The 23,718-nt window shown below is 35.3% G+C and overlaps 1 protein-coding gene and 1 non-coding gene across 2 annotated transcripts; one reads left to right on the top strand and one right to left on the bottom strand.

Moving 5' to 3' along the window:
- The first annotated feature begins 511 nt into the window (after positions 1-511).
- On the top strand, positions 512-12,547 carry LOC108487248 (callose synthase 5-like). The gene is made up of 43 exons (XM_053020044.1): positions 512-867; positions 1,119-1,367; positions 1,485-1,585; positions 2,269-2,390; positions 2,479-2,575; positions 2,675-2,785; positions 3,370-3,498; positions 3,608-3,700; positions 3,846-3,937; positions 4,032-4,158; positions 4,248-4,385; positions 4,476-4,552; positions 4,676-4,748; positions 4,824-4,949; positions 5,022-5,136; positions 5,301-5,635; positions 5,783-5,835; positions 5,931-5,991; positions 6,069-6,150; positions 6,234-6,283; positions 6,379-6,465; positions 6,539-6,661; positions 6,758-6,852; positions 6,951-7,035; positions 7,112-7,272; positions 7,357-7,480; positions 7,575-7,669; positions 7,771-7,888; positions 7,997-8,148; positions 8,277-8,386; positions 8,482-8,604; positions 8,683-8,751; positions 8,838-9,027; positions 9,122-9,233; positions 9,313-9,432; positions 9,521-9,636; positions 9,727-9,810; positions 10,053-10,165; positions 10,267-10,496; positions 10,724-11,536; positions 11,656-11,706; positions 11,809-11,994; positions 12,079-12,547. Exons 2-43 carry the CDS (start codon positions 1,169-1,171, stop codon positions 12,307-12,309), a joined length of 5,769 nt encoding a protein of 1,922 aa, XP_052876004.1. The 5' UTR covers positions 512-867; positions 1,119-1,168; the 3' UTR covers positions 12,310-12,547.
- A 2,137-nt stretch (positions 12,548-14,684) lies between these two features.
- LOC128282865 (small nucleolar RNA R71) lies at positions 14,685-14,790 on the bottom strand. Its single transcript, XR_008273217.1, has one exon. It is a non-coding gene; the product is annotated as a small nucleolar RNA R71 (small nucleolar RNA).
- Positions 14,791-23,718: the final 8,928 nt, after the last annotated feature.

Below are 23,718 nucleotides of genomic sequence, written 5' to 3'. Positions count from 1 at the left end.
AAGAAAAAGAGGTACAAATAGGTTGATACATGGAGCCGCGCGCGTGGCCAGCGCTGCCACGTCAACAAAAAAGTAACGTCATTAGGCTCGAGTACCAATATAATTGATCGAAAAAAAGTTCGGATGCTAATCTGTAACAAAAAAAAATCACAAGTACCAATCTAAAATAAGTAGACAAGTTCGAGTACCAATTTTATATTTAATCCTTCAAATTATTAATTAAAGAAAATTATTAATGAAAATTATAAAATATATAATAAGAAAATCAACATTAAAAACCAGCTCAAATACAAACGAACAATAGTAATATTTAACCAACTGAATTTGGAAATGCAAAATAAGTACCCACGAAATCTAGCGGAATGAGATGGTTGTAACAAGCCCTAAAACATTGTGGACCGGACGGTTATCTCACAAAAGCGGGTATACATAATAATATAAAAATTAAATACCCAGAGAGAAAAAAAAAAAAAGCAATAAAACAGACCAAAACTAACACAGAGCTGAAGCAACAGACCAACAGACAATCGAAAGTTAGAAACCAATCATCAGTCAATTTTGCTGATGAAGAACCGCTCCAATAAGAACTCCCACAAGAAAGCCCCCCGCCCACCAAAATCGCTATACTAAACCTCTCGTTGTAAGACACGTGTGGTTAGCAGCACGGAATTCGGATGCACCCTTCCCCTTTCCAGCTCCTCTGCTTCAGCTCTTCTCGTACTCTTGTCCTAACCTCCTCTCTTACCGCTAACTAACTAAGTCTCCTTTTTATATTATTTTCCTCCATAAATTTGCCTTCTCTCAAAACGCTTTTGCATGGGACAACTCCCTTCCCTCTCTTTTTTTTTTCTGCTTTCCGGATTAAACGTATGCTTCAAACTTTCTTTTTTTTTTTTCATTATTGCTTTGTTTGGTTTAAGCCATAATAAGCATTTCGAGTTTTTCATTTATTTTATTTTCAGCATTCTAAATGCTTTGATTTCAGGAAAATGTATTTTATATTTAATGAGAAATTTGATAATCCTTTTTTAATTTTATTTTTGGTGAAAATTGATAATCCTGGGAAATTTTAACATCTCGTTGCATTTTTATTTATTATGATATACCGTATAATATAGGATTTTGAGCAGTAGAGAGTTGAGAAGATAACGAGTTAACTCAGTGCGGGATGACAAATACCGAACCGGGTGCGGGAGCATCATCAACGCAAGGGCTGACAAGGCGGCCGTCACGGAGCGCTGCAACCACAACGTTCTCAACGGAGGTGTTCGACAATGAGGTCGTACCTTCCTCACTTAGTTCCATCGCTCCTATCCTCCGCATTGCCAAAGAGATCGAAACTGAACGCCCTCGTGTCGCCTATCTCTGTGCGTCTAATACCTATTTCCTCCTCGTTTCTTTTATTCCTTGTATTTACATGCTCTCAATTTTCTAAACTGAACTGACTCTTTTCTTTTATTTTCTTCTCATTGCAAAATAAACAGGCCGTTTCTATGCTTTTGAGAAAGCACACAGGTTAGATCCCAACTCCTCCGGTCGTGGAGTAAGGCAATTCAAGACTGGTTTGCTGCAAAGATTAGAGAGGGTATAAATTTACACGCATTCCTTCCAAATTTCAATCGCATAATTTCACTTTTGTTTTGACATAAGATAAGATAATATGTAATGCATGTGATTTACTAGGAAAAAAAAATGATAAACTAGAAAATTTGAACGAACATATCGTGTGATAAATCACGTATGAAGTCGAGTATATCTGACTTGGCTGTTTGTTTTGCTTATTATTTATTTTGGATGATCTCATTTACTGCTTCTGATGAAAAATAGATAAATATCAGTATTTTATATATTACATCAATTCATTAAATATATATCTAAACACAGACGTATAATAATTCTCTAATCTCTTTCACAATTGAACAATTCTATCAATAATTAATTATTAATTATTTTAAACCTAAATAAAAGATATGCCAAAGTGACGGTGCTTTATTTTCTACGGTAAAATGTTGGATTTAATGAAAGGCAAATCTTAGTTGGAGTTGGGAGTTTACATCATCACTGATTGATTTTGATGTATGTTTGCATGCATGCATCTGTTTTCATCGTGTTCGTACATATGCTTCTTTTACACTGCTTTTCATGTTTTATATTTTATTCCCAGTATATCAAAATTTCTGCTACAATTAATTACAACCTTACAGCTTAAGTTTAAGAAATAAATATTACTAGCATGTGGTGAACAAAGGGTAAATATTTTGGACTCAGGACAATGCATCCAGTCTTGCCTCTCGGGTTAAAAAGACAGATGCTAAGGAAATTGGGAGCTACTATCAGCAGTACTATGAACACTATGTTAGAGCATTGGACCAAGGAGACCAGGCAGACAGGTAATTAATAACGCAATAGTTGTCTTAAATGTATGAACTAAACTAGGTCTGCTATGTCAACAAATTTCTTTTTCGGATTTCTTGGCAGAGCTCAACTAGGGAAAGCTTACCAAACAGCCGGGGTGCTTTTTGAAGTGCTCTGTGCCGTTAATAAGACTGAGAAAGTTGAAGAAGTTGCTCCCGAGGTTAGTCCTTCGTGCAGTGATTCCTTCAAGTTTCTTCTGATTATAGTATTGTCAATCTGATAGCATGCAAATGCATTTTCAATGTACTTCCTTGGGCAGATTATGGCAGCGGCCAAAGATGTCCAAGAAAAGAAGGAAATCTACACTCCTTACAACATTCTTCCTTTGGATGCTGCCGGAGCTTCTCAGTCTATTATGCAGCTTGAGGAGGTAATAATACATATTGTCCTCTATCATTCCTCTGATTAAGAGGTAGACCTAAAAGTTAGCCGCTGAGTTCATAATTAGCATCATATAATAAAGATATGCACACCTTAAATTATGAAGAAATTGGCATAAAATTCAGAACATTTAAAACATAATAAAAGAATAGTTACATTGCTTTGTTATAAAAGTGTACTACAATAATTATTATTATTATTATTATTATTTACAATACACGACCATCTAGTATTTTCATTTATAAAACATCCGTATGTTTAATAAATATAATGGTAATATACATGCATAAAAATTTAAAAAATTTGATACATAAACTTCTTTGTAAGTTAATATTTAATATTAATTTATAGTACATTTATCTCATTTATGATGAGATGTGTATTTGAGTTCCTATTCATAACTAGTGGGAATAATGTGAAAAGAACTATGAGCTTGAGCTTTTTCTTTACAAGTTCCATGAATGAATGATCCCTTAGAACTAGCTGTTCATGTCTCAGTGTCATTCCGGCATCTACTTGTTGGTGCATTGCTTTTGGCTGCAGCTAGAAGTCTTAAACTTTACTATAATCCAGGTTAAGGCTTCTGTGGCTGCACTAGGGAATGTTCGTGGCTTGAACTGGCCTTCGGGATTCGAGCCACAAAGGCAAAAAACCGGAGACTTGGACCTTCTGGATTGGTTAAGAGCCATGTTTGGATTCCAGGTATGTTTTGAACACCCCTACATCCACACGCAAATAAAGGCTTGTTGTTTAGTTAAAAATTGAGCCTCTTTCCAATAATCATGCGTTTGACTTACATTGTTCACTGCAGAGGGACAATGTCAGGAACATGAGGGAGCACTTGATTTTGCTGCTTGCCAATAATCATATAAGACTCCACCCCAAGCCTGAACCTCTTAATAAGGTATGCATTAGTATTTGTGATAGCCTGAACCTCTTAAGAGCATGTAAGTGAATATCTGTCTGGCATGCATTTGTGATAGTCTTCATAAGGATTTTCCTTTATTCTAAATGCCTGTATATTGATTAAACTTATTTCTTTTGTGTAGCTTGATGAACGAGCAGTCGATGCTGTTATGAGCAAGCTTTTTAAGAATTACAAAACATGGTGTAAATTTTTAGGACGTAAACATAGTTTAAGGTAAAAAATATTTAACAGCTTATACATCTAATTACTACTGGATATTTCTATACATTACCGTTGTGCTAATTTGTACCGAGTGATTTATGTATAGGCTGCCTCAAGGCTCTCAAGAAATACAACAAAGGAAGATACTATATATGGGATTATATCTTCTCATCTGGGGTGAAGCAGCTAATGTTCGATACATGCCGGAATGTCTATGTTACATTTTTCATAATGTGAGTATTCTTCAAATATCTAAATGCTACCCTTCTGCTTTTCTTCATTTAATGTTTTTTTTTTTAATTATATCCCACGATATTCTCAGATGGCATATGAACTCCATGGCCTGTTGGCTGGAAATGTTAGCATAGTGACGGGAGAAAATATCAAGCCTTCATACGGTGGAGATGATGAGGCATTCTTGCGGAAGGTTATAACACCCATTTACTGTGTCGTTGCAAAGGTATGCTTGATAACAAATTTACCGATTGATCTTTAGACTTTAGACATTGTATTCTAGATAGATACAAATAAGGGAGTTCAAATATTGCAGGAAGCCGAAAAGAACAAAAATGGAACAGCTTCTCATGCAGACTGGTGTAATTATGATGATCTGAACGAGTATTTCTGGTAAGTACGGTTTTAATATAAAATTTTAATTGGTTTCCGGGTGTTTCTTCTTTTCTTTTCTTTTTTTTCTTTTTTTTTTTTTTTTTTTTTAGTTGTAATTAAGTTATGCTGTATTCTTTTCAGGTCTGCTGATTGCTTCTCTCTTGGATGGCCTATGCGTGATGATGGTGACTTTTTCAAATCAACCCATGACACGGTATTCCTTAGTCTTTGTCATCACTTTTCTTGAATAAGCTAGTGACTCCATACTTAATTGCAACTAATATGCCAGGGAAAGAAGAGTGGTGCAAGAAAATGTGGAAGCACGGGCAAATCAAATTTTGTAGAGATTAGAACATTTTGGCACCTCTTTCGAAGTTTTGATCGACTATGGACTTTTTATATTCTAGGTTTGCAGGTATTAAAATGTGACCATTCGCTCTTCGTTTTGGTGGCCTGTACATATTAATATTCCAAATTTTGTGTGCAGGTATTGATCATTATTGCATGGAGTGGAGCTCCGATAACAGAAATCTTTAAAAAGGAATTATTGTATGATATATCTAGTATTTTCATCACAGCAGCCATTCTGCGTTTAGTTCAGAGTATGGTTTTCTTACTTGCTTTCTGCCTTTGGCTTCTTAACAGTCAATAGAATGTATTTGGTGTTATTATATAAACTAAAAAACATGGAATCAGGAAAGTATTTTAAGTACTATGTTTTAACAAAGTTTCTAATTATTTTATAACCTTGGCGTACTTGTTTCAGGTATTTTGGACCTTTCTCTCAACTTCCCTGGATATCATAGGTGGAAGTTCACTGACGTATTGAGAAACGTTCTGAAGATAATAGTCAGTATTGCTTGGGTCATCGTTCTTCCTCTCTTCTACGTGCGTGAATTTTCTTTTGTCCCTCAGAACGTTAAGGATATGCTATCATTTCTTAATCAAGTAAAGGGGATTAATCCTCTATATATCATGGCTGTGGGACTATACTTGCTTCCAAATCTACTGGCAGCTTTTCTGTTCATCTTTCCAATGTTCCGGCGTTGGATTGAAAACTCAGATTGGCACATTATTAGGTTACTGTTATGGTGGTCACAGGTACTGAATATGTTCCATTTCCATATTGACTGTTACATTCGTATATCATATGAGAAGCAAGACATAAGAGTCTACTAGAATTATCATGAAGCTATACCATCATCAACTGGTCTGTGTCATCTCTTGACTGACTTTCCCTGTGTGCAGCCGCGAGTTTATGTTGGGAGGGGAATGCATGAAAGTCAGTTTGCGCTTATAAAGTAAGTATGAAAATAAACACATACGCTTGCCTTATGCCATCTCCAGTTATGCATTCCATTTTTCAGTTGGTTGACATTTGATCATCCTCTTTCAGGTATACTCTCTTTTGGGTATTACTTTTGTGTGGCAAGTTTGCATTCAGCTACTTTGTGCAGGTGATCTTGGTTGCAATTCAAAATAGAAAGTTCAGTCATTGAGTTATGTTTTAACCCCTTACGCACTTTTCCTCCAGATAAAACCATTGGTGCAGCCGACAAAAGACATAATGAGCATTCGTCGTGTTAGATATGCATGGCATGAAATTTTCCCTAATGGTACTTGTTTCTTTTCTCCCTCTATTTGTTACAAGAAAGTTTTATTTTTTCCGCTTTATTTAATGGCTATCTTGTCATTACAGCTCAAAACAACTTGGGAGCTATTGTGTCACTTTGGGCACCGGTTGTATTGGTGCGTTACCATTTAGTTCCTTTTCTGTTCTTTTGATCAACTTATTATACCATATCTGCTGAACATGTCATATAATTTTTTTTACTATCTTGCAGGTTTATTTTATGGACACTCAGATTTGGTATTCTATTTTCTCAACCATATCCGGTGGTTTCAGTGGTGCTTTTGATCGCCTTGGAGAGGTAATCCTTTTGGGATTCTTTTTATTTTAATTTTGTACATTTTCTTTATTTCTTACACTCTTCTTTTCATCAGATAAGAACTTTGGGCATGCTAAGATCACGGTTCCAGTCCTTGCCTGGTGCATTTAATGCATGCTTGGTGCCTACTGAAAAATCGCGGCGTAGAGGATTCTCTTTATCAAAGCGATTTGCTGAGGTTAACCTCTCGCCTGAATCATCATATTGTTGTAAAGTTATGCAGGTGATCAGAATAACATATACTCTAATGATTGTAAATCATATTCATGCACAGGTAACTGCAAACAAAAGAAGTGAAGCTGCAAAATTCGCTCAGTTATGGAATGAAGTCATTTGTAGCTTTCGTGAAGAAGACCTAATTAGTAACAGGTAAGGTTTCCTTTCATTCATGTTTTACTCGTTAAATGTTTATGTTTCACTCTGCATGGCATGCAGTTAAACTTAAACTGAGTATTTCTTTAAAACAGGGAGATGGACCTTTTGCTAGTTCCTTATACATCGGATCCTAGCTTGAAAATGGTTCAGTGGCCACCGTTTTTGCTGGCAAGCAAGGTTTGAAAAGTGCCTCAGATTCCTATTTGATTTAGTTGCTTCAGTTTATGTTGATTCGATCTGTCTTCTTCTACAGATCCCAATAGCATTGGATATGGCAGTTCAATTCCGCTCCAAGGACGCGGACCTTTGGAAGCGCATCTGTGCTGATGAATACATGAAATGTGCTGTGATTGAATGCTATGAATCTTTCAAAATTGTCCTAAAAACTTTGGTGGTTGGAGAGAACGAGAAAAGGTTGCTATTTGTTGTTGATATTTGTTCAAGCGTTTTTAGCCTGAATGCTAGTATTTCTGATTGTACATACTTATAATGTAACAGGACCATTAGAATTATCATCAAAGAAATCGAGAATAACATCTCGAAGGATACTCTTCTTGCAAATTTCAGAATGGCTCCTTTACCTGTTCTTTGCAAGAAATTTGTGGAGCTTGTTGGGATTTTGGTCAGTTTGATATGAAAGACAATCAATATAATTCTCTCCTCATGTTGCTTTTTATACATTTGTAGTTGATACTTTTATTTTCATTGTATTGCAGAAAGATGGTGATCCCTCCAAAAAGGATGCTGTGGTTTTCTTGCTGCAAGATATGTTAGAAGTAGTTACCCGTGATATGATGGTGAATGAGATACGGTTTGTGAACTCTGTTTTCCACTATATGGAAGAAAATGTTCTACATCGGCTGCCTTTTTCTACAAAAGCTTAATTCCCTTTTTTCTTGTCATCTTGTACAGCGAATTAGTAGAGCTAGGACACAGTAACAAGGAATCGGGAAGGCAACTTTTTGCTGGTACTGATGAAAAACCTGCTATAGCGTTCCCTCCTGAGCTAACTGCTCATTGGATAGAACAGGTACATCATAAAGTTACCTGTATTAGTCGAAGCACAAATGATAGTTCAAAGAACATATAATTGATTGGAATCTTTTTCATCTTCTAACAACATGGTCCCATGTTCTAGATACGACGCCTTCATATCCTTCTCACAGTCAAAGAATCTGGCACTGATATACCATCAAATCTTGAGGCGCGTCGAAGGATTTCATTCTTTGCAAACTCATTGTTTATGGATATGCCACGTGCTCCTCGAGTTCGTAACATGCTTTCATTCAGGTATGTAGCCATTGAATATATGTTCTGGTTGCATGCCATATGAATTGCAATTCTGAAACGTGATTGTACACTTCTGTGTCTTAGCCCTTTTTTCTTAATAATTGGATTCACCTTCTTACCGTTGTCAGTGTCCTGACTCCGTACTATAGTGAAGAGACTGTTTATTCCAAAAGTGAACTTGAGATGGAAAACGAGGATGGTGTATCTATCATTTTCTATCTGCAGAAAATATTTCCAGGTTTGTAATATTGTAAAGTTCAATACTATAATCTCTTGAGGTTCTTTTTTTCTTTATATAACTTCAACTCCATTGCTGTCATTGGCTTTGTTTAGATGAGTGGAACAACTTTATTGAGAGACTCAATTGTAAGGAGAATGAAATTTGGGAAAATGATGAAAAAATCTTGCAGCTTCGTCATTGGGTCTCCTTTAGAGGACAAACTCTGTGCAGGACAGGTACTCGATGCTTTAGTTTCTCCCTTTAATATTCAGGAACTATTTTCTTCCTTGACTAATTTATTGTTGGAACTGCAGTTAGAGGGATGATGTATTATAGACGAGCTTTGAAAGTTCAGGCTTTCCTTGACATGGCTGATGAAAAAGGTACGCGCATCATATTTCTGAGCAAAGTGTTTGTGGAGTTACATATGATGTCTGAGCTTTGAACTATTCTCTTGTTGGCTGAGCAGAAATATTAGAAGGATACAAAGCGATCTTAACACCATCAGATGAAGATAAGAAAAGCCAGAGATCCCTATATGCTCAGTTGGAGGCAGTGGCTGACCTGAAATTTACTTATGTTGCTACCTGTCAAAACTATGGAAATCAAAAAAGGAATGGAGACCGTCGTGCAACTGACATCCTTAATTTGATGGTTAAGTGAGTACCTTGGCTGAGAATATGTCTTTACGTCTTTTTTTTTTTTCTTTGACATCTTGACCTCTCCCTTTCTAACTCCTTTTTTCTTATACAGTAATCCCTCTCTTCGTGTGGCATACATTGACGAAGTTGAAGAAAGGGATGGTGGAAAAGCTCAGAAAGTTTACTATTCTGTACTGGTTAAAGGTGTTGATAATCTTGACCAGGTAGTGGTCCTTATAAACTGAAAAATTAGAGCAACCTGTGTCCGTATGGTGCTGACTACTTCTTTTATCTTCTTTGAAGGAAATCTATCGAATAAAGTTGCCTGGAAATGCGAAGTTAGGAGAAGGAAAACCTGAAAATCAGAATCATGCTTTAGTTTTCACTCGGGGAGAAGCTCTTCAAACCATTGATATGAATCAGGTAAGGCCATATATAAAGTTGTTTAATCATTCAAGTAGTACCCATTTTTTAAGTAGATCCAATGACATTTCGTGGCAATATTTTCCAGGACAATTACTTGGAAGAAGCATTCAAAATGCGTAATCTTTTGGAAGAATTTAATGAGGATCATGGAGTAAGGCCACCTACGATTTTAGGAGTGCGTGAGCACATCTTTACGGGAAGGTCTGAATGAACTTGTTTGTTTATAGCTGTTAATTATTTATCGAATATCTGTCGGTTTTAATTGTATGTTTTGGAATCTCCATGTTGCAGTGTTTCTTCTTTGGCTTGGTTCATGTCAAATCAAGAAACAAGCTTTGTCACCATTGGTCAAAGAGTTCTTGCAAGACCACTCAAGTATGTTTTCCACCTCTTAAACTCTACTTTCTCTTCCTTTAACTGTTATCAACTATTAAATTTTTTCAAGCCATATCGATGAGACAATACTTTATTATAAACGAATGGCAGTATATATAAGAGGTAATACTCGTATCTGAGTTAGCACATAAATATCAGCCATATTGAGTTTCTTGCACATTTAATGCAAGTGATGTCAATGTTGGTTCCCGTATATGATGATATTTATTGGTGGGTTTTAGGGTTCGCTTCCATTATGGTCATCCAGATGTGTTCGATAGAATCTTCCACATAACCCGTGGAGGCATCAGCAAGGGTTCTCGTGGCATCAACTTGAGTGAAGACATCTTTGCTGGTAATGATCTTAAATCAGTTCAACTACTGTGTTTTCAGTGAATTTATATTTATATATAAATATCTTTTTTTTCTCTCTAGTATTTATTGTACTTTTAACAGGTTTTAACTCAACCCTGAGACGAGGGAACATTACTCATCATGAATATATTCAGGTTGGGAAAGGTAGGGATGTTGGGTTAAACCAAATCTCACTTTTTGAAGCGAAAGTGGCTTGTGGTAACGGGGAGCAGACACTCAGCAGAGACATCTACAGATTAGGCCATCGTTTTGACTTTTTCCGCATGTTGTCCTGCTACTTTACCACTGTTGGATTTTATTTCAGCTCAATGGTAATTCTTTATCCTTGCAAGTTTCAACTCATGATTAATCTAATTAAATAACAGGAGAGTAGATTGCTAGTCATTTGAATCATCATGACTTTGTAAATATGCCAACCCATGGTGAGTCCCAACAATGAGAGATTGAGATCAATTAGAGAGTTAGTAATGGGGAGTTAGTTGTTTATTTTGAATCTTTTATGTTGAGCTAATGCGAATCCCTCCTTGTTATTGTGCAGTTGGTTGTCTTTACAGTCTACTTTTTCCTGTATGGAAGACTTTATTTGTCATTGAGTGGTTTAGAGGAGGCAATACTGAAGTATGCTTCAGCTAGGGGAAATAATTCTCTAAGGGCGGCCATGGCTTCACAGTCTATAGTTCAATTAGGTATCTTAACTGTACTACCCATGGTCATGGAGATTGGATTGGAGAGAGGATTTAGAACTGCATTAGGTGACATCATAATCATGCAGCTTCAGTTGGCATCCGTGTTCTTCACTTTCTCCCTTGGAACAAGAGTCCATTATTTTGGGCGCACTATTTTGCATGGTGGGGCTAAATACAGAGCAACAGGGCGTGGTTTTGTGGTGCGACATGAGAAATTCGCAGAGAACTACCGATTGTACTCAAGGAGCCACTTTGTAAAAGGGCTGGAGCTAATGGTATTGCTTATATGTTATAGGCTATATGGTTCTGCAGCAGATGATGGTATCTCTTACGCACTCCTCTCATTTTCAATGTGGTTCTTAGTTTTATCCTGGTTGTTTGCTCCTTTCCTTCTGAATCCATCGGGATTTGAATGGCAAAAGATAGTAGAAGATTGGGAAGACTGGTCAAAGTGGATAAGTTGCAGAGGTGGTATTGGAGTTCCCTCCGTTAAGAGCTGGGAATCTTGGTGGGAGGAAGAACAGGAGCACCTGCGCCATACTGGATTTATAGGACGTTTCTTTGAGATTATACTTTCAATACGCTTTTTTATTTACCAGTATGGAATTGTGTATCATCTAAACATGACCACCAGTAGTAGACAAGGTATTCGGCTTAGCATTGTGGTGAGTATTAGTATCAGCTTCTAATGAAAAGCCATTTTCAAATGTTCAGTCTTCTTTTGATTAATCTTTGGAAATAACAAGAACATGTTCATAATGTTGCTTTTTGTTCTTGGTTTTAGGTTTATGGTCTTTCCTGGTTGGTCATTGGTGCTGTGTTGATTATTTTGAAGGTGAGACTCAAACCCCGTCCATATAATATATAAAAAGTGAGAGTCATCTCTTGGTTGGCTTGGCTCTAATAGAAACCGATACCCACTTGTTTAAATTTGCAGATAGTGTCGATGGGGAGAATGAAGTTCAGTGCGGATTTCCAGTTGATGTTCAGACTTCTTAAGCTATTACTGTTTATTGGGTGTATAGTCACCATTGCAATGTTGTTTTATTTCCTTAATCTCACAATTGGAGATATCTTCCAGAGCATACTGGCCTTTATGCCGACAGGGTGGGCTCTTCTGCAGGTACATGTCATGGCCTTAATTATTTTTCAATGGATTATTGATGATTGGGTTTAATTTATTTGTGTTGAAATGATTATTGGTCAGATATCACAAGCATGTCGAACACTGGTGAAGGGAATAGGAATGTGGGGGTCAGTAAAGGCACTAGCAAGAGGGTATGAATACATGATGGGTGTGTTACTGTTTGCACCAATAGCTATATTGGCATGGTTCCCCTTCGTCTCAGAATTCCAGACCAGGCTGCTATTCAACCAAGCTTTCAGCCGAGGCCTCCAAATCCAACGTATTCTGGCTGGCAGCAAGAAGCAAGCCTAAATAAATTGAAAAAAGAATAAAAACCGAACCACGTATGTAGCAGATGCCACTAGGGGTGAAGGAATGGGAGGAAATAATTTAGTGGTTTCTAATTTTGTAGGGGGGAAAAGAAGGCAAGTTAAATCAATTAATGGAATGAGTGAATGGTATTTATTTGTTATTCTTATTCTTTTACGCACCGTGTGGAATTTTGATGTAGCAGCTGTTTAGTTAATAAATTTCAATGCTTTTTTTAAAAGCAATTGCGTCATTCAATGCTAGTAGCTCTTTAAATATTCCTTCTTCACATATATATTGTTTAAAATATATTAAAGGTGTTCACCGTGTGTGACTTGGGTTTGAGTTGCGATAGTTGTGTTTGTTGTTCAGGTAACAATACAAATTTAAATCTATGTGATTCCATCTCTCCATCCCAATATTGCATAAAAAATTATTATATATATAAATATTTGATAAGTGTTAAAAATAACATGTTTTAACATCATTCTTAATGCGTTTTTGGATGATTATTTAATGCTAATTGTGAATTTTATACTCCTAATAATTTAAATTCATATTTTAATCCTTAATAAAGCAATTGGGAGAAAAAGGAGCAAAAAACTTGTGAAAACAGGAGCGTCGAAGTAAGTTATAGGAGCCACACAGGCTGAATCATTCCACATGGCTAGACCACACGGGCATGTGGTAGGTCATGTCAATTTCACATAATTATGCAATGAAATGCGAAAAATCGCAATTTTTAAGTTTTTCGGGCATTTTAAGACTTATATATGACAAAAAGAAGAAGATTGGAGTGAGTTGTCATAAAAAAGTTAAGAAAATAACTCGAAAAACATTATTGAAGTCTACTCTGAAGCAGATTTCTATCAAGATTGAATATTCTCAATTGATTTCTTAAGAAGTTATCATGAGTTTCTTTATTTCTTTCGATTATACTGTGTCTTCAATATTTTTATTTTCAAAAATTTTCTAAATATCTAGGGGAGATGAATCCTATGATGGATTCTGACGTTTTGATTTTTATTTTAAGCAATAAATATTTAGTTTCTTATTCTCAATTATGTGTGCTTAATTCTTAGTTTAATATTTCTAAATTATCAATCCATGTTTGATGTGCTTAAATCAGTTGTTGAATAGACCATGTTTAAGAGTAGATCTTGCGTAATTAAGTGAAATTGCATGCAATCCTAGAAATAGGACAAGATAAATCTACCGGATTAGAGTCAAATCCAATAGGGGAATCCAGAGCACGAGTTAATATGAAAATAGGGATTTTAATTAGAAAAAAATCAATTAATCGACTTAGAGTCAGTTGTTCTTATGCTCGAAAGAGATATTAGTATAATTTAGGGATTTTTATGGATCAATGTGCTAAGTAAAGAAATTGTGTAATTTGGATTGATAGTGACAGATGAAATCGAGGTGAATCTTTCCTGGGTTTTGTTTTGCTTCTTGGTTATTAATCGATTATTTTCCTGATTTATTCTTTGTCGTGTTTGTTAGTTAATTAATTAGGTTAATTTTAGTATTAAATAATAGAAAGACGATAATTACTACTACTTTTAGTCTTCGTGAGAACAATATCTTTGCTCATCGTAGCTATACTATTAATTGATTGGTGCACTTGCCTTTTAGTTAGTTTCACGACGCATTAAGTTTTTGACGTCGTTGCTGGGGACTAAAATATTAGGAAAACTTTATTTCTGTTAAATTAGCCATTTTTATTTTTATTTTTATTTTAATATTTTTGTTTTTTTATTTAATTGTTACATTTTAATTGTTATTTTGTTCGATTCCTACTAGTTCCCTTGGTTTATGACTAGAGGCAACTCATTTGAACCATTAGTTTTTTATAATGAGATTGAAAAGACTGCTCGTATAAATTGGAGAGAAGTTAGAGAAGTGAGGAAATGTCAACAAATTTTAATAGACAAACAAGAGCAAAAGGACATTATTGTGGAGATGGATAATAATCATGTTAATCCGCAACCTCTTGCATGTCCTACTTCTCAGACTATGTATGACTGTACTAAGCCCACTCTGATTAGGGCTAAATCGAGTATTGTTAGACTGACTATTGTTGCAAACAATTTTGAGATTAAGCTGAACACAATTTAGATGATGCAACAATATGTTTAGTTTGACGGGTTACAAGATAAAGATCTGAATCCTCATTTAGCTAACTTTCTAGAGATCTACGACACATTTAAGATCAATGGTGTTACTAATGATGTCATAAGCTTACGATTCTTCCCATTCTCTTTGAGGAACAAGGCAAAACAGTTGTTGACTTCACTTCCACAGGGTTCCATCACGACTTGGCTTAGATGATTGAAAAGTTTTTGTTGAAATATTTTCTACAGGTTAAAATAGTTAAGTTGAGGAATGGCATCTCTTCTTTTGCTTAATTTGACATTGAGACGCTTTACGATACATGGGAGAGATTTAAGGGTCTGTGAGAAGATGTCCTCATCATGGACTACATTTGTGGCTCCAAGTTCAAACTTTTTACAATGGTTTGAATCCCTTGACTAGACATATGATTGATGCAACAATTGACAGTACATTGAATAACAAAACACATGAGGCAGCCCAATAGTTTATTGATGAGATGGCACTAAATAATTATCAGTGGCAAGTTACGAGAGTAAAACTTGCCCAGGTAGCCAGAGTTTTTTATATTGATGCAGTCTCTATGTTGGCGAGTTAAGTCGAAGCTCTTGGTAAGAAAATTGATGGTTTGACTTTGGCTAGCCAACTAAATTTGGTAATGCAATGTGATGCGGCTAGAGCGGGGATGATAAATTCGAAATGTTTACACTTCAAGTCTAACATGGAGCATGAGCAAGTCTACTTTATAACTAATAATTTTAAACCTCAAAATAACCCCTATAGCAATAACTATAATCCAGGATAGAGGTATCGTCCAATTTTTTCTTGAGGTGGTCAAGGAAATCAAAGGTCACAATGCCCTTCGAGTTTTTAGCAACCTTATCAATAATAAAAGAAATTGAACCTTGAAAATATGTTAGCTACATTTATTTTGGTGTTTGAAACTAGATTTCAGAAACTAAAACAGCTTTAAAAAATCAACAAGCATCAATTTAGGGACTTGAAAATTAGATTGGATAGCTTGCTAAACTGGTTTCGAAGAGACAATAAGGTAGTTTACCTAGTAACACTAAACCTAACCCAAAAGAGCATGTAAAAGCAGTTACATTGAAAAGTGGGAAAGTGTTATTTGAACTAGAAAAGAAGGTGAATGTAACAGCCCGTTTTGGGTCAAATCAAAACAGTGGTTTCAGAACCATAAATCCAAAGTAGAAATATTTATTTTATTATTTCTTTAAGGTTTACAATATTATTGAATGATTGTGTGAAAATTTCGTTAAGAAATTTTATCGATAGAGTGTCCAATTTGACTAATAGGACTAAATTGCAATAGGTGCAAAATATGTGTTCTAGAAACTAGAGGTGTCTAATTGTTATGAAATTTTAAATTGAAGGTCCTTAAATGGTAATTAAACCATTATACTTTAAGTTGGACAAAAATGGACATGGTTAGGTGAAATTTCAAAGTTTGGCATTAAGGTCATTTTGGTTATTTGGTAAATAAAGACAAAATTAACTAATAAAAAGATGTCATCTTTTCTAATTTGATCCCCCATGGCCAAAATTCACAAGGAGAAGACATAGCTAGGGTTTGGCCAACTTCCAAGCTCGATTGTAAGTCTGTCTTTGTCCCATTTTTATTGATTTTTACGTTTTTGTGAATGTTGTAACTTGATTTAGCTATTTCAAGGACTAATTTAAAATAAAATTAAAGTTTAAAATTTTACCCATGTTGAATATTTGTGTATTCTGATGTCTAATGGTAGAAAATGTATGTTTAATGTTAGGTAAACAACATTTACCAAGTAATTTTTGATGAAAATGTCAAATAGGGACCTATTTGTAAAAGTTATAAAATGTGTGTAAAAAGGTGAATAAATAAAAAATATGGGCTATTATGAGTACTATTAATATTTGGCTAGGCTTGGGTAGTGAAGAAATTAAATGAAAATCATTTTACGAGCCTAGGGACTAAAATGTAAAAAGTTGAAAAGTTAAGGGAAAAAATGTAATTTTTCCATAAGGTGTTTTTGGGATTAAATTGAATAGTGTGATAATTTAATAAGTTAAATTTGATATTATAGATCAAGAAAGACGAGGTTCTAACCTAGACTGGAGAAAGAACAAAGTTGTAGACTAAATCGAACTATTAGTCATTTTGTACCGAGGTAAGTTCATATGTTAAAAATAAGCTTTAATATGATTGTATTTTATTGCTTTAATATTGCATGAATTGTATGTTTGATAAACGTGAATGAGCTTAATCTTATGAATGAGTCCGAAGATGAATCGACAAGCGAGAAATCCCGTTAAACCTTAGGAATAGGGTAGGATACAAGTGACATGTCACTAGGGTCATTATGTCTTATGTGATTCTGTGATCCAGGTGCTGGTCTTGTACGTCCTACCGATGGCTGAGTATACCGGCATATGTTGCGAATACTTGATAGCTTGTGTGAGCAGCACCGTGTAGCTACGTCTTGACTGACAGCTTGTATGAGTAGGCCCGTTGATAGCTCGAGAGCGAGCAACTATGTGATATGAGACTTAGGTAGCTTTGGCTACATATGTGGCACTTAGTGTACAAATTTCCCAAGTATCCGACATTGTCATTCGAGTGGTTCACGGGTATGTCAAAGATGATAATATGTGTAAGTTCATTTCGAGATGGTTCAAGTATGTACGCAAAGCTCATGTTTATTAAATGCTTGAAATGATGAAAATGAGGTAAGATTTGTGATGGAATAAGTTATGATCATGAGATTATGGTAAATTTACATTTAATCATGTTATATTATTTGAATGTAATATGTGGGGTAAGGTTAACTTATTTCTTACATACGAGCTTACTAAGCTATATAGCTTACTCTTTTTATTTTCCATGTTTTTATAGTGTCGCCAAGCTAGCTCGGATAGGAGATCGTCGGAGATTCAAATTACACTATCGAACTTTCATTTTGGGTATTGATAATCTTAGTATTTTGGAATATGGCATATATAGGGACTTGGTCATTTTGTTATATGTGTCATTTGATTTGGCCAAACAAATTGGCTTATGTTTGTTTAAGGTGATTTGGTATTTAGCCATGTAATTGGCTTATTTTGGCTAAAATGGTTGTAAGCCCAATTATATATGTATGTGTGCTAATGCCTTTTTGTTTACGTGTTTTATAATGGGTTGCTATATGTTTATTATGGTTAAATGATTTGTGGTGAAAGGGATGAGATTGGTCCTTTAGTGTACTAGGAAATCCAAGTAGAATTGTGCATGATGAAAGTATTCATGTTGACACTTGTTGATGTGGGTTTGGTATGAATTGATTTGGTAAGATATGCTATAGTAAATATGTTTAAGTGTTGGTAATGAATGATATGATTTAGCCATGATTGTGGATGTTTGGTTGCCTAAGTATGCCATGTTTTATGCCTTTGATTTGGTGTAAGTGTATATGTCAATAACGGTGGCAAATGGCTTGGCAAATAGCCTTTATTTTTTCCACAGGGTAGACACACAGGTGTGTGTCTAGACCTTGTGTGACACACGGTCTGCCCCATGGGCATGTGTCTTGGCTGTGTATCTTGGCCATGTGTCCCCTGCACCTTAATTTTGGAAAATAGAATGCTCAAAATTGAGTACATGAGCATGTGTCTCAGCCGTGTGGACGGCACGGCCTCGAATCCTATTTTATGAAAATTAATTTTCCACATGGCCTAGCACACGGGCATGTGACTTGCCCGTGTGATCTCAATTTGTTCATAGCTTACAAGTCAGAGGGTTACACTAGGTCGAGACACGGGCGTGTGTGACCACACGACCTACCCACACAGGCGTGTCCTATGTCCACACGGGCGTGTGACCTATGTTTAGTGAAAAAAAATTTAAGTATTATAAAAAATTCTAAAGTTTTCGGTTTAATTTCGAACCATTCCCAAAGCATGTTTTGGGCCTCGTAGGCTCGTATAGGGACTTTATAAGTTCGTGCGAATGGATTTAATTTAGACGCAAATTTATGACTTAGAATTGTATGATTGGTTGTGATGTGAGTCTGGTAATGCCTTGTACCCTATTTCAGCGTCGAATACGGGTAAGGGATGTTACACTGAAACAAAAAAACTAATGAGAAAGATGATGGGGTGGCAGAAAATGAAAAAATTCAAACATCGGTGCTCAAGGAATACAAACCACCAACTCCATATCCAACAAATTTGAAGAAAGACCGTATGGACGAACAATTTGCTAAATTTCTTGAGATTTTTAAACAATTACATATTAACTTATCTTTTTTTGAAGCTCTTTTGTAGATCCCCAAATATGCAAAATTTTTAAAGGAGCTGTTAACAAATAAAAGGAGGTTAAAAGAGTTATCCACTGTGGAACTAAATGAGGAGTGCTCAGCCATACTCTAAAACAAACTACCTACTAAGCTGAAAGATCCAGAAAGTTTTACTATCCCTTTTTTTATTGATAGTCTAACATTAAAAAAAACATTGGCTGATCTAGATGATAGTATAAATTTAATGCCTTATAAATTGTTCAAGCAACTTGGCTCAGAGAACCAGAACCCAGTATTCAATTAGCTGACAGATCGATAAATATCCTAAGGGCTTTATTGAAGATGTACTTGTGAAAGTAGATAAATTCATAGTCCTTGTTGGTTTTGTTATACTTGACATGAATAAGGATATTGAGGTGCCTTTGATTTTAAGTCAACCCTTTTTAGCCACTGTTAGAGTTATTACTGACGTGGGTAATGGTAAACTTGTGCTTAGGATAGGTGATGAGGAAATTGTTTTTCAAATACATGATGTCATGCAAGTTTCTAGTGAGTAAGATGATTCCTATTATTTTATCGATTCTATTGATCATGCAATTCAAGATTTATTGCAAGAAATTGTTCATAGGGATACGTTAGAACCGTGTATTGTTCGAGGTGATGAGGTCAATGGAGATAATTATGTGACAAAAGAAATGAGAATTAATCTGGATGCTAATGAGTTTCACTGAGAAAGAAAGAGTTTGAGACTATTAAGATAAGTAAAAAACTGAAGTTGAAACCTTCAATTGAAGAACCTCCCAAACTGGAGCTGAAGCAATTACTGAATCATTTAGAGTATGCATTCCTTATAAACAATTCTACATTGCCAGTGATTATTGCTTCAAACTTAAAGCCGCATGAGAAGGATGAGTTACTGCAAGTGCTGAAGGAACACAAAAGAGTTATAGCCTGGAAGATTTCTGATATTAGAGGGATTAGTCCTTCTTTTTGCACCCACAAGATCTTAATGGAAGACGAGTATAAGTCATGTGTGCAAGCTCAATGAGGTTAAATCCCAACATGAAAGAAGTTGTAAAGTCTAAGGTAATTAAACTTCTAGATGTTGGAGTTAATTACCCTATATCTGATAGTACTTGGATGAGTCATGTGTATGTTTTTCCTAAAAAATGAGGCATGACTGTTGTGGCTAATGAGAAAACAAGTTGATTCTAACAAGAATAGTCACTGAGTGGAGAGTCTACATTGACTACAGGAAGCTGAACGATGCTACAAGAAAAGACCATTTTCCTCTGCCATTCGTGGATCAAATGTTGGAAAGGTTGTTTGGTCAAATGTACTACTGCTTTCTAGATAGACTTTCTGGCTATTTTTAAATTCTGGTAACTCCCAAAGATCAAGAAAAAATGACATTTACATGTCCATGTGGTACATTTTCCTACTGAAGAATACCTTTTGGATTATGTAATGCCTTTGCAACTTTTCAACGATGCATGTTAACCATCTTTGATGAATTTGAAGAAGACATTATGGAGGTATTTATGGACGATTTCTCGGTATTCGATAATTCTTTCCATATATGCCTTAAAATTTTGAAACGATTTTTAATGAGATGTGAGGAAATGAACCTTTTGCTTAATTGAAAAAAGTATCACTTCATGGTTCAAGAAGGGATTGTTTTGGGTCACAAAATTTCTAGTAAAGGGATTGAGGTTGATAGAGAAAAAATCAAAACCATCGAGAAACTACCTCTCTCTAATTCAGTTAAGGCTATCAGAAGTTTCCTAGGACATGATGGGTTTTATAGGAGATTTATTAAAGATTTTTCCAAAATAGTGGAGCCTTTAACTAATCTTCTAGAAAAAGATCTATTGTTTAATTTCAATCAGGAATGTTTAGAGGTATTGATGATCATTTTATGAATCACAAAACTAGACTACGATCAGGACTAAGGCAAGCGCACCTATCGAATGGTAGTATAGCTATGGTGAGTCCAGAATATCGTATCCACAAGGACTAAAAGTACTAGTATTAACTATCTTTCTATTATTTAGCCTAAAATAAAAGAGATTTGTTTTAATCTAAAATTAACTAAACTAATTAACTAATGAACGCGACGGAGAGTGAAGGAAATAATCGAATAAACCAATGATAAAGACAATACCCAAGGAAGAATCCACCTAGACTTCACTTATTATTCTGATTCTGAATTAAGCGATTTATTCACTTCTCTTGATCCTTAGAAATCCCTAAATTATGTTAATATCTCTTTCGAGACTAAGAACAACTAACTCTAGGTTGATTAATTAAAATCTCTTTCTAATTAAAACCCCTATTATCGCATTAACTCGATCTATGGATTCCCTCATTAGATTTAACTCTAATCCGGTAGATTTATGTCACCCTATTTCTAGGGTTGCATGCAACTCCACTTAATTATGCGAGATCTACTCTTAAACAGGGACTTTTGCTCCACTAAACAAGCACATCAAACTTGAATTAATATCCTGAAAACAATAAAGCAAGAATTAAGAACAAGAACAAGTATTTATCATATAATTCAGGAAATTAAATAATAAGATCCGTCATAGGTTTCATCTTCCTTAGGTATTTAGGGAATTCAATTCATATTCTTGGGGAAAACATCTCAAAAATAGGAAAACAACAAAACATAAAGAAACCCAAAAACTTCGAGGGAGATCTTCAGTCTTGAAGGAGATCCTGCTTCCGAGTTGAACCCCTTGGCATTCTTCGAGTAATTTCTATTTTCTACTCTGTGTGTCACCTTTCTTCTAGTGTGTTTACATAGACTTTAGAATGCTCAGAAACCCTAAAAATTGGCTTTTTCTGCGTGTTTGGGAAACAGGGAGCGATATCGACATAGGTTGCCACATGGGCGTGTGGCTAGCCCATGTGGCTCACACGGGCGTGTGCTCAGCCCATGTGGAAATGGTATTGGTCGTATGGATACTTAAATCAGCCCGTTTTGTCTGTTTTTGGCCCGTTTTCTGCTTCTTTTGTTCCTCTGTTCTCTCCTAAGTATTAAACATGAAATTAAAGGATTAAGAGCATCAAATTCACTAAATTAGATAATAAATCATCCAAAAACATGCTAAACATGGGATTAAAACATGTTATATTTATGATTTATCATGTATTTAATGTTATTAAGGAAAAATTAATCAATGTTTCAATTATGGTTGCACCTGATTGGAATTTACCCTTTAAACTAATATGTTATGCGAGTGATTTTGCAGTAGGTACAATTCCTAAACAACGAAGAGGCAAGCACTTTCAGTCAATCTATTATGCTAGCAATACTTTGATAGATGCACAAGAGAATTATATAACTACAAAAAAAGAATTGCTAGCTGTGATTTTTGCATTTATAAATTTAAACCTTATTTAATATTGCCTAAAGGTATTGTGTATACTAACCACTCTGCTCTTCGCTACCTTCTTATTAAATCGGATGCAAAACCTAGACTTATCAGGTGGATTTTATTGTTGCAGAAATTTGATTTGGAGATTAGAGACAAGAAAGGAGCTAAAAATCTTGTAACAGACCACCTCCCAAGGCTCGAAAATCCACATCTTGAGAAGCTTGATGAAGATGCGATAAATGACTCGTTTCCTGAACAGCGACTCTATGCAGTAATTGATTCTGGAAGTCCCTTGGTTTACAGATATTGCAAATATTTGGTTGTTAGCATTCTACCAAAAGGTTTTACTCATCATTAAAAAAAAAAAGCAATTCTTTGCTGATGTGAGAAACTATTTTTTGGAGGATTCATTTCTTTTTAATGTGTGTGGAGATCAAATGATTCGATGATATGTTCCAGTATCAGAAGGGAATAAAATTTTGAAGCATTGTCACTCGAGACCGACAAAAGGACATTACAGTGGGGTTAGAAAACTACATAAAGTCTTTGAATTAGGTTTTATTGTCCCATATTGTTCAAATATGCTAACAAATATGTTTCTCCTTGTGACAAATGCCAGAGGACAAGTAATATTTCCAAACGTGATGAAATGCCTCAAACTTACATTGTTTTTTTTGAAATTTTTGACATTTGGGGTATTGGTTTTATAGGATCGTTTCCTAGTTCTTATGGTAATAAATACATACTGGTAGTGGTGGAATATGTGCCGAGATGGGTTAAAGCTCAAGTTTTACCAACTAATGATGCTAGGCCATGTCATAGACCATGTGAACACTAGAGTCATTTAAAAAAAAGAAATTTATTGCATTAGACACATGGCCGTGTGGCCTACATGACCTGGCACATGGTCATATACCCTTTTTTAAATCTAGGGTTTTTGTTTTTTCTTTCTTTTGTCTTATTCCCTTTATCCTCCTACCGCCATTCAAGCACCCCAGCTGCTGATTCCTCTTGACGTTGCCACCATCCTCTCTTTTCTCCGATTACTTACCCCCAAACACCTCTAAGCCCTTTTCGGTAGTTGTACGCCCTCATTGCTTGCTTCCAAATGTCGTATAACCTTGTCACCGCCATGCACTTCCAAGCTCCCCCATTTTTTTCATCGTCGTTCTCTCCTAGCCTCATTGACTATTTCCTCCTTTATCCCTCCCAACCGGCCACCGTCCCCTCCATCACACCATCTATCGTTCAAAAAACTTGATATCCAAGGAGTTAACTAAAAATTTGACTAAGGCAAGTACACCTATCAATTAATAGTACAGCTACAATGAGCAAAGATATCGTTCCCTTGAAGACTAAAAGTACTAGTAATTACTGTCTTTCTATTATTTAACGGAATAATTACAGTGATTGATTAAAACTAAAATTAACTAAATTAATTAACTAACTAACATTACAAAGAATATATTAGGAAAATAATCGATTAACAACCAATAAGCAAAATAATACCCAAGAAAGAATTCACCTAGAATTCATCTATCACTAATTCACCTAGATTTCATCTATCACTATCAATTTAAATTACGCAATTTCTTTACTTAGCACATTGATCCATTAAAATCACTAAATTATGTTAATAT

The sequence above is a fragment of the Gossypium arboreum genome, chromosome 10 (assembly GCF_025698485.1).
Source record: "Gossypium arboreum isolate Shixiya-1 chromosome 10, ASM2569848v2, whole genome shotgun sequence".
Taxonomy (NCBI): Eukaryota; Viridiplantae; Streptophyta; class Magnoliopsida; order Malvales; family Malvaceae; genus Gossypium; species Gossypium arboreum.
This window is presented reverse-complemented; position numbering and strand designations above follow the sequence as displayed.